The sequence below is a fragment of the Culex quinquefasciatus genome, chromosome 1, assembly GCF_015732765.1.
Source record: "Culex quinquefasciatus strain JHB chromosome 1, VPISU_Cqui_1.0_pri_paternal, whole genome shotgun sequence".
In the NCBI taxonomy this organism is placed as follows: Eukaryota; Metazoa; Arthropoda; class Insecta; order Diptera; family Culicidae; genus Culex; species Culex quinquefasciatus.
In genome coordinates this window covers 112,141,353-112,153,662 of record NC_051861.1, presented here as the reverse complement: position 1 = coordinate 112,153,662, position 12,310 = coordinate 112,141,353, and the positions used below count along the sequence as shown (strand labels likewise).

Here is a 12,310-nt window from a genome sequence, read left to right as displayed (position 1 = left end):
TCGAAAGTACAAACGTTGGAATTCGAACAAAAGGTCGAAAGGACAAACGGTTGGAAGGACAAAAGATCGAACGTTAAAAGGTCGAAAGAACAAATGGTCGAATGTAAAAAGGTTGAACGTGAGCAAAAGGTCGAAAGGACAAAAAGTCGAAAGGAAAGATTTCGAACGTGGACAAAAGGTGGAATCGAAAGGACAAAAAGTCGAATGGTAATATTCGAAAGAACAAAAGCTCGAATATTGAAAGGTCGAAAAAACAAAAAGTGGAATGGTAAAAAATCGAAAGGATAAAAAGGTTGTACGTGGCAAAAGGTCGATTGTTAGTGGTCGAAATGACAAAAGCTTGAATTTAAGAAGGTTGAAAAGACAAAAGGTCGAACGTGGACAAAAGATTGAAAGGACAAAAGAAAGAATGTGAAATGTCGAAAAGACAAAAGGTCGAATGTAAAATGGTTGAACGTGGACAAAAGTTTGAAAGGACAAAAGTCGAATGATAAGAGGTCGAACGTAAACAAAAAGTGGAAAGGACAAAAAGTCGAATGGTAAAATGTCGAAAGGACAAAAAATCGAATGGTAAAGGGTCGAAATAACAAAAGCTCAAATATTAAAATGTCGAAAGGACAAAAAGTGGAATGGTAAAAAGTTGGAAGGATAAAACTGTCGTAGGCGGCAAAAGGTCGATTGTTAAATGGTCGAAATGACAAAAGCACGAATGTAGAAAGATCGCAAAGACAAAAGGTTGATCGTGGACAAAAGGTTTAAAGGACAAATATCGAAATATTAAAAAGTTGCATGGACAAAAGAACGAATGTGAAATGCCGAAAAGACAAAAGGTCGAATGTAAAAAGGTTGAACGTGGGCAAAAGGTCGAATGGACAAAAAGTCGAATGGTAATAGGTCGAACCTGGACAAAAAGTGGAAAGGACAAAAGGAGGAAATAAAAAAGGTAGAAAGAGAGCCAAAAGTCGAAAAGAAGATCGAAATTATACAAAAGGTCGAAAGTGACATAAAAATCTAGGTTTTGCAATATTGTGAGTTTCACCGTTTTTTTTTTTTCAAACATGAGCAGTTCTATTAAATGAAAAAAAATCTTATTCAGATATATTTAAATATTACGTCTTCTAACAAAATGTTTTTTTTTGTTTTTTTCTGATGTTCAAGAAATGAGCAGTTGTTCTTAAAGTTTGATGATTTTTCAAAGTTATTTAATCCTGTTCCATTCTTTAAGACACGAACAGTATTTTTTTAACATGGAAAACAGACGATTGATTTTTAATTCATTATTATTACTGTGATTCTTTTTCAAACCTGAGCTGTTTCTTAATGGAACCTAAATGTCATAACAAGGATCAGCTGTAGCAGTAATCTCAAATCAGATTACATTTTCCCATAACTTCGTAGCCGGCCAACGACTAATAACCACTCACCTGATCATTCAACAACTTCCTCAGCCCGATATCGTACTTCTCATCCTCCAACCCAAACCTCGCCCTCTCCAGAATAAAATGCGCCACCGCAATCCGAATGCTCGGCGTAAAAAAGTCCGGCGCGTCCGCATCAAACAAATAGCACTTCTCCCTCGAATACTCGTGCAACAGCCGGTACTCCCGCTTCCGGAACTTGTCCCGATCGATAATCACAAAGCGGAACATTGGCCGCCGGAAGAACCGCACCAGCGACCCACCAATCGAAAACTCCTCCGTGATGATGTTCTCCTGGTCCTTCAGCTTCACGATCGGCATCATGATCTTCATGTGCTCGCAGTACCGCGAGACCACCTCGGGTGGGACGTGGATTTTGATAAAGTGGATCCGCTGGGTCGTTTCCGGTTCGATTTCCAGACCCTCGCGGATCAGATTTTCCTGGAAGATTTTTCGCTTTCGGTCGGCTTCCTCGTCGTTCTGGAGGTGCCCGTTGAAGGCGAGCACAAAGTCGACGACGCGCTTGCCGTCCTGGAAGCGGTTCCATGTCTGTTTATTTTATTTTTTGGAATGGAAAGAAGGAAAAAACTATTAGATTAATTCGACTTGGAGTGAAGGAGAACGTGATGAAAAGGTTAGTTGGGTGAGTTGGTGGACCGAAATGGAGAATAGTTACATATTTGCTGTACATGTTTTAGGGCTGAGGTTAGTAAATAACATTTTTGAAATTTAATAAAGTTTTTATTGGCACATTTAGAACTATATTTGACTTTACAATTTATTAAGTGAAAAATAACTAGTAAAATTAATTTTATTTCATAATTTTTAATTTTTATACCCAAATACAGCCTATTTTCACAATTTCGCGGAACGCATAGTATCTATTGTTAAACATTAAGGTTGTCGCCGATAATTTTTCACTTTTTTGTGCCAAAAATATATTATATATTTTACTTTAAAAAAAATCCATTGCTAATTTTATTTCAAGTTTTGTGCAAAAAAATTTACTAAAAATTTATATTTTTATACAAAAAACATTCTAGTTCGATTGTTTTAAAAATTTCAATTAAAATATAAGTGCATTCAACTAAATATCTTTTAATTTTTATTATATTTGTGAAATTACGATTATATTCAATTAAAAAGTATTGTAATATTGATTGCAATGATTGTTGAGGCACGAAATTTGGCATACAAAGCAAATGGATAATATTTGTGTTGTTACTTTTCTGGATTTTCTGATTTTCAATAAAAATTTACAAATTAACTGGAAGGTTTTTGCACAAAACTATTTTTATTTTTTTTCTATTTTTTTCTCGTTCTGGCCCACAGGGCTCTTTGAATTTTTTTTTTAAGAGATCAGAAAATTACCTACTAATTGGCTGAAAAAACATTGAAAATTGGATCAATGGTTGCTGACTGATTTAAAATAAATTTAATTTTGTATTTAAAAAAAAATTAATTTAAATTTAAAATTTAACGTAAAGACTTCCATCATTGCCGTGTTTTTTCAATCAAACTAAAATTTTCACAAAATACCATATGTTTTTAAAGTACTCAAATTTTAAAAATGTACAATATAGGTATGAAACGAAGCAAAATTTTGTAATATTTTTCACATTTTTATAGTTTTTAAAAAATACTTTTTTAAGGACTAATTTTTTTACAAAATACAATATTTATTTCGAAAATACTCTTTTTTCAAAATTTACAATATGAGTTTAAAACGAAGCGAAATTTTGTATGCATTTTCACTTTATTAGTGTTTTTTCTGTTGAAAATTAAAATTTTAACAAAAATACCGTATTTTTTAAAGTACTCAAATTTTAAAAATGTACAATATGGTTATCAAACGAAACTAAATTTGTAAGCTTTTTCACATTTTTTAATTTTATTTTTCAAAAACAAAAATTTTCACAAAATACCGTATTTTTTCGAAATCACTCATTTTTTTTTAATTTACCCATATGGGTATCAAACGAAGCGGAATTTGTATGCGTTTTCACCATATAAGAGTTCTTTTTGTTGAAAACTCAAATTTTCACAAAATGCCATATTTTTTTCGAAAATACTTAAATTTCCAAAATTTACTATATTGGTATCAATATTGTAGCGAAAGCGAAATTTTGTATGCTTTTCACTTTATTGGAGTTTTTTTTTTTGTTGAAAACTGAAATTTTCACAAAATTCCGTATTTTTTCGAATATACTAAATTTTTTATGCGAACCAAGCGAAATTTTGCATGCGTTTTCACTATATTAGAGTTTTTTTGCTGAAAAAAAACTTCACAAAATACTATATTTTTCGAAAACACTAATTTTTTTTTATTTGCAATATGAGTATTAAAGGAAGCATAAAATTATATGAGTCTTTTTAGGCAAATACTAAAATTTTCACAATCTACCATATTTTTTCGAATATGCTCAAATTTAAATAATTTGAAATATGGGTACCAAACGAAGCGAAATTTGGTATACTTTTTCACTTTTTAATGTTTTTTATAAATACTAAAATTTTCACAAAATAGCGGATTTTTCAAAAATACTCAAATTTTCAAAATATTGTGAAAATTTTAGTTTTCAGCAAAAAAAAAATCTAATAAAGTAAAGACGCATACAAAATTCCGGTTCGTTTGATATTCTTATTGCAAAATTTTTATAAATTTGAATATTTTCAAAAAAAATACGGTTATTTGTGAAAATGTTAGTTTTCAAGAAAAAAAAAACTATAATAAAGTGAAAACGCATCCAAATTATACTTTGTTTGATATACATATTATAAATTTTAAAAATTTGATTATTTTCGAAAAAATACGGATTTTTGTAATCATTTTAGAATTCATAATGACCAGAGTTGTTCAATACTTTTTGAACAGAACAATTGGTTGAAAAAAATCCACGTAAAAATGGAAATATATTTGATTCAAGATGGTTGATTTGGTGTTTTTATATACAAAAAATATCATTCAAATTCGACTAATAAGGGGTCTGCTGAATTTGATTTTGATTTTAAGATAAAAAAAAACACAAAAAGAAACAATTATAGGCGATTTTTGGCAAAATAAAAAAATCAAAATTTTTTTTTGAAGAAGAAATAATACCAAGTAAGTAGTGATAGTGTTTGGTAAAATAAGAAGTCCTAACATAAGAAGAATATCGAAAAAAAAAAAAACACACACACACACACACACACGCACACAATGTTTGAACTAGAAATGAAAATCGGCCCCAGAGTTGTACAGATTCGATATTTCAGAATTTGACGGTACATAAAAAATAATTTGAAATCTTCATTTTCCAGTTAAAATATCACCTTTGTTAAAAAATAAATAAATTAAAATACTATTAATGTGAAAATATTGCATCAAAATCTGACTGGGGGTGAAATTGAGCCAGTATTTTTTATTGTTATTTGTGACTATGCAGATTCACATAAGGCCGTTGCAAATATTTTTTGAAGTTTATGTCCCTCGCCTCTGACCAAAGTCGAGGGGGGGGGGGCAAACAAATAAAAAAAAATAAAAATTTAATTTACGAGCCATGGTTTTAACATTTGAATGAAAAAAAATGTTTTAAAATGCATTAAACACCTGTCCAGTTGTTTTGTAATCATTAGTTTCCAAAATATCTAAGTATTGACGAAAAAATTATTTTTGGCAAAAAAAAAGTTTTGCGGTTTTGTGCATTGGAACTCCATAAAAATTCAAAATATTATAAATCCATCCCAAACATGCTAAATATGATTATTAATGCAGAAAAATGCATTTTAGATTGTTTTCAGTTGATTTAACTTCTGTTTTTATTGAAATTTTGAAGTTTTTTGAAAAATATTTTTTTTCCCCCTGATATTTCGGACAAATTTTGAAGGGGGGGGGGCGACATAAACTTTGAAAAATATTTGCAACGGCCTAAATGAAAATAAATCGTAAGTCGACAACATCAACCTGTCAAACGATTATTCAAACTCTCTTAAATCAACTAGATCAGCAACTCATACCCTCCCGACTCATTTCTAATTATTCACAAAAGACCATAATTTTATAATCAGCACATTTTTTCCCCAAATGACTACGCTCGTTACACCAGAAAATAGGAATGTTTGCCAGGCCAAGTTATAACATCGCAGAAATTTGAACGCTTTTGCCAGCATCGGCAGACATGCTGGTATACAGTATGTAAAAAAAGTATTTACACCCCTTGGGCACTATGCACATTTTGTGATGAAACATGTAAAAAAATTAAAGTTTGACAGGAACCTAGTACTACGTTTTGTTCAGAAACTCATGCCAAACATTTTGCTACAAAAAGCTCATGAAAATATGATTTCTATAAAAAGTTATATAACAAATACTATTACGGAAATAAAAAAGGTGCAAAAAAAGTATGTACACCTTTCGAAAAATTAACATAAATAATGTTATTTGTTGACAAATCACCATAAATCCAGTCTCCCAACTCCAAATAGGCATCCTTGACTGATTAAAAAAAGAATTTGGATTGAATATAAAGTTTACTAACTACTTAGTATAAAAGTTTATATAACTCTGGAAATTCTATATAAAACTTATCTAAACTTAATTTTGCAAACTTTTAATTCAACTAAATGTCAATATATTACCATATAATTGCTAAATAAACATTTTGGAGTGGGTATAACACCGTTTTGGGGGTATTTGTATCGATAGAATAGATTTTTCGTTGGAATTTCGTACCAACCCGGAATTATGTCGTAGGAAAATCCGCCGGCATCCGAACCGGTCCACGATTCACAAGTCTACCTATGTGGAATCGGAAAGGGCATAAAATTTCCGATCTTTTGATACCCAAACATCTAGGTTTTCTTTAAAACCTACGTTTTTAAATACCTGGGCAGAAAGTAAGTTTGATCCACGAGAACAAAAATTACGAAATTCCATACATTTTTGGCAGGTTGCTCAAACAAAACCATAACAACTTTTTTGCTTAGGTATTTAAAAACGTGGGTTTTAAAGAAAACCTAGGTGTTTGGGTATCGGAAATTTTATGCCCTTTCCGATTCCACATAGGTAGACTTGTGAATCGTGGACCGGTTCGATGCCGGCGGATTTTCCTACGACGTAATTCCGGGTTGGTACGAAATTCCAACGAAAAATCTATTCTATCGATACAAATACCCCAAAACGGTGTTATACCCACTCAAAATGTTTATTTAGCAATTATATGGTAATATATTGACATTTAGTTGAATTAAAAGTTTGCAAAATTAAGTTTAGATAAGTTTTATATAGAATTTCCAGAGTTATATAAACTTTTATACTAAGTAGTTAGTAAACTTTATATTCAATCCAAATTCTTTTTTAATCAGTCAAGGATGCCTATTTGAAGTTGGGAGACTGGATTTATGGTGATTTGTCAACAAATAACATTATTTATGTTAATTTTTCGAAAGGTGTACATACTTTTTTTGCACCTTTTTTATTTCCGTAATAGTATTTGTTATATAACTTTTTATAGAAATCATCTTTTCATGAGCTTTTTGTAGCAAAATGTTTGGCATGAGTTTCTGAACAAAACGTAGTACTAGGTTCCTGTCAAACTTTAATTTTTTTACATGTTTCATCACAAAATGTGCATAGTGCCCAAGGGGTGTAAATACTTTTTTTACATACTACAATCTCACATGAGTAAGGAGAGTGGCGAGTGTGAGGGAGAAAGAAATCTGTTGAAGTTGGCAATTTTCGTTATCGCGACAAGTGCAACTTCAAATATGTCGCTGCTTTTACTGTACAAAAAGTGATTGGTTTTCCTTTAAATAAAAATAAGTAAAAGAAATAATGTTAGTTTCATAGCAACAAAGAATAACTTTGTGATCAAGTGTGCCTTGACTTTTATACTGGTAAAAATAATAACAATAATTAAAACGTCAACCAGCATTGAAAAACGTTACAACAAGTAAAACTTTTAAAAAGGACGAAAATAATTTGGTTGATATTTATAAATAATGAAAAATATAACCCTACTTTCAAAAGTAACCCAAGAAAACGCTATAATTCGCCTAATTTATGTATCTTTTCGAACCAGCTGTCGGTCTGGCTCTCGCATTTGATGGCTGTTAAGCGTGCGCGAAATAATTGTGGCGAGAGGAGGAAAACTTAAATAAATAATTCAAAATTAGGGACTAACTAGCTAGGGATGCTCACTTTCCAAATAACAAGTTGGGCCTACTTGGATGTTTTGAACAATTGAATGTAAAGTGTGAAAAAAGGAGAACGTTTTCGCAAGTGGCGTGAGGATAAAGATTTGATCACACCACACACACACATACAGCAGACAACGAAGCGAAATGTTTAAAAATATTCTAAATATAAACAGAGATCGGTCCGCGCACTGTTCTGTTGTGAATGGTCTGTGATACACAAACACACTCACTCACACTCGCACAACATGTGTCAGGTTGAACCGACCGCGTCGTCGAGGGGGAAAGCCAAAATGACCAGACAGAATTTTCTAGCGCTGAGCGACAGGGTGACAACTTCAAGTTTGTTTTTTTTTTAAATTGAGAGATTTCATTATTTCTAGTGTTTTTTTAAAAGGTCTTTAAAACATATGAAACACAATAGCTTATAGAAACTCTTAAAAAAAACTCAACATTTATTTCATGAATAATTTTTTTTTTCTCAAATCAATATTTTTAACAATCTTGACACAAAAGAAATATTAGTTTATAAATCGAACAAAGACATGATATCTGGCTGTACAATTATAAAGTTAGACTTTAGACATTTTGCAAATTTTTAATTTTAGGACCACAGATTGGGAAAAGACATTATAGGTTTTGGGCTTGAAATTTTCAATTTATTTTTCAATTATTTAAAAAAATCTATATGAAAGCATTTTTGAATGTGAGTGTAATTTTATGAGCAAATTCATATTTTTTGGATGTTTTTCAAATCAAATCAGGCAGAACATTCAAACTTAAAATTATCTAAACAAAGTCAAAAAACAATCCCAAAATGCCAATTATGCAAACAGTATCATGAGATTCTAAAAAAATCTAGATTTTGTGTATGGCCTAAATATTGCATGCAAATATTTTTCATGTTCTTCGCTCCACCCTTAAGTATGTACTCGAAAAATCAGGGGACCGAAAACATATTGTAATAACAAAATTTCAATATTTCAATGAAATAAGACGGGCAATCAACTAAAAACAAATCGAAATGCAGTTTCCAGCCTTGATAATCATTTTTTTTTGCATAATTGTAAAATTTAAGAAATATGCTGAAGTTTTGTAAAATTTTAATGAATGGTCCCCAATTTTTTTTCCGCTGAAATATATTTTTTCGTAGAAAAAAGCTTAGGTTTTTTGAAAACTAATGACTTTTTTTTTGTCGATCGAATTGATTTTTCTCCAAACAAAACAAACTTTTGGAAAAAACTTTTTGAACTCAAACCCAAATTTTTTAATTAATGAAATATATTTTTGGAGATGCAAATAAAATCAAAAACTTAATATTAAAATGTTGATATCTAAGAACTGTTTTGAAAAGCGTAAATTCAAAAATCATATTTTTAAATGCTAGTCACGAAACAACAATGAAAAAAAAGTTTCTAAATTTTATATTTTAATTTTTGTTTTATTTTCAGAAAATAGCGTAATAAAGTAAAATTGCTTTGAGTTTATTCTTTTTTTTTGCATTTGCGACAATCATGCAAAAATGGGCAGTTTAGTAGATTTTTCGTTCAAAATATCTTCGATGATTTTTTTTGTAATTTTTTTTTTCAATTCTTTAGTTTTTTATCGATTCTTCATTTTTTTTTAATTTTCAGCCAGCTATCATGAAATGGTACAGGAAAATAAAAAAAATCAGTACATTTTGAAAACAATTATTCGATTGATTGGTGTCTTCGGCATAGTTGTAGGTATGAATGAAGACTACACCGAAAAAAATACAGGGCGAAAATTGTTTGGTGATTATTTAAATAATTTTTTGCCACTAAAACAAATATTTCCAAAAAAATGGATTTAAAATATTTTTAAGGGGCCATAAAATGCTTTCTTTTCCGAGATTTCCATAATGAACAGAAGATTTAACCAAGTTATATTTTTTTAAACATAGTTGTTTTTCCATAAAATCTATTCTATAGCTTCATTTTTGTAAATTACAGGCTACGATTTTTTAAATGGTTGCTATAACGAGAAAAAGCATACTTTTTAAAACAATATTAAAGTACTTTTTAAAGACAAATATGAGATTACATAAAAAGCGAAATACGACACCTTTTTCGATTATATTTTTCGATTTTTTAAATCTTTAAAAAAAAATCTTTAAAGCTAATAGTCTTTGAAAATATTTTTTACCATTCTGAAATTTCCAGAAAAGATGACAAACACATAAAAAATTAAAGTAGTGTTTTTTTAAATTAATGATTTTAAATTTCAGCAATAACAAACTTTCCGTGTATTTTTTATTCTTTACTTAAAAATTTGCCGAAAACACCAAGTCGATCAAAAAATACATTGAAAGATATAGATTTTTGAATTTTCACAAACAATTTTTTATGGACAAATTTGTATGAAAGATTATACTGACAAACTGGTGATCCAAAGTACGAAAAGTACTTTAAAAGATTCAGTTAGATTTCAAAAAATATGCAAAAAATAGGATGGCCGAAACCTTGAGAATTCCTCTTTGGTAAAGGGAATGCTTTAGCTAAAATGATAAAATACAAAATAATCTTATGAAATAAAAAAACGAGTTAAATATATTTCAATGAAAACCGTTGTTTGAAATACCAAACAAAAAAATGATGAAAATTATATTTTTAGTTATTTCAAGAAAACAATGGTTTTCTACGTTTTCGCAAATAAGTGACACTTAGAAAAATCTTTTTCATCGAGAAACTAATTGCCCGATTTCTAAAAATCCAGAGAGAAAAATGTAGGAAATTTTCTCAGCCTTTCAAAAATATGAAAGCATTTTTAAAATAAAATAAAAAAAACGAAAAGAAATCGAAAATGTATTCCTAAGAGTAGCAAATGCTTGAAAACGGTACATTTTATTTAAAAAATGCAAAATACTTTTCGATTGCAATTTTGATTGCTTTTCTTAAATATTTTGATTGTACAGGTTTTTAATATTAAAAAAAACACGATTTTTTCAAAAATACATATCTCCTAAACTATGTATTGCTCCATCACGCACTACGGCTCAGAAGATGTCTTTTTTAGTCCCCAAAAAACATATTAAAGCATTTCGTATTTTGGGAATTTAACATTTAGTGATAAATATCATACTTTTTCCGTGTTCCTGTTTTTCCGAAAAGTGCTAATAATAACATACAACTTTGCCGAAGACACCAATTCGATCCCTAAATCCCTTCTCAACGTACAGAATTTCATTTCATATTACATACCCATATTGTATGACCAAAATTGTAAGAAAACTTGTATGGAAAAACTTGAAAAATGGCTTCTTTTTAAAAAGGAAATGGACAAAGTTTCATCCAAATCATTTTTTTTTAAATACGAAATCGTAGAGATCTTCTCAAAACGTTTTTTTTTAGATCCTAAAATTTAGAAATCACAACAAAATAAAAACATCAGATTGTTTCAATTCAGGTTTCAATATCTTAAAACATTATCCAAAAACTGAGCAGTCACCCTGTCAAACCGATTTCGCCTTACATTTAAGAAGGGTTTGACCGGCTAATTAGGGCATCTCCACCGCAGAGATCTAATTGCGTGGCAAACCTATCGGTTGGATCCCCAGTTTTAGCTTTGCTCCGTAGCTAATACACGTTTTCGCACCGCTGGGAGCTAATTTGGCTACTGAATCAAGCCCACCGCGGGGATCTAATTTATTTATTTTCAATTTCTGGCCGTTTTGTTGATCGAAATCAATAAAACTACATTCTAGCATGATAGAACATGCTTCCAATTGCATTATATGTCCTAATTGTTTACTTACATCAATAAAATATCATTTTTAAATTTTTAAAAGAGTTCATCCGATTTGCTCCCGACATGTTTGCACCCCAACTTTCGCACCGCGGGTAGCAAAGCTAAAGCTAAATTAGCCTTCGAGTTCATTCAGCGAAGAAAAAGTTCATTGGGGATCCGTCGAGTAGCCAAGATAGGTGCTCGAGAAGTCCCCGAGCTGCCGGTGGCTAATTTTTCAGCGATTTTTAGAATTATTTGTCTTTGTTTTGGTTGAAGTTGCATTTATTTTGATTATCGAATTTGTATGAATATTGAAGAAATCAGTAATTTGGTTCAAAACGACTTTATTAAATTGAAAAATTGTGTTATTTATAATTTTTTGGTATTTTTTAAATAAAAAAATAATCAACCACCTATATTTAAGCAAATCATCACAGAAAATTTAAACATGAATGTTCAGAATTTAAAACATTTTTTTTAAATCTCGATTAAATTTTCAAAAGGTCCTATCTGCATAGGAAACCCATGAGGGATAGGTTGTTTTGAAAATTCAATCTAGAAATAACACATTTTTGAATTATGTATTAAAATTCAAATATATATTAAGAATTTTTCTTTTTGTATGCGACTGAAACTCACAAACGTTTTAATAATATTGTATTCGATATAATAATATTGAAAATCCCCGCAGAATTTTGAAATTAAAAGAACAGATAAAGTTTTTTGGTCGAAATGAGTAAAAACCGAGGTAAAAGCAGAAGTTGTCTTTGGGACCATCCACAAACCACGTGGACACTTTTTTGGTAATCTCAACCCCCCCCCCCTCGTGGATAATTGTCCATACAAAAAAAATCTTTTTTGTATGGAGCGTGAACAATCGCCATACCCCCCCCCCCCCTAAAGTGTCCACGTGGTTTATGGATGGTCCCTTTATAGATGTTGGCCACTATTTCTAGTACCAACCAGCAACC

The 12,310-nt window shown here is 30.4% G+C and overlaps 1 protein-coding gene across 4 annotated transcripts in view; it reads right to left on the bottom strand.

Annotated features, from left to right (window-relative positions):
- LOC6051385 (anoctamin-4) overlaps positions 1–12,310 on the bottom strand; it is a 90,517-nt gene that overhangs the window by 33,664 nt on the left and 44,543 nt on the right. For all 4 annotated transcript variants that reach the window (XM_038249967.1, XM_038249966.1, XM_038249970.1 and 1 more), the window contains one exon: positions 1,425–1,967. In XM_038249967.1, the coding sequence (XP_038105895.1) occupies positions 1,425–1,967 (543 nt within the window). The remainder of the gene's footprint in view (positions 1–1,424; positions 1,968–12,310) is intronic.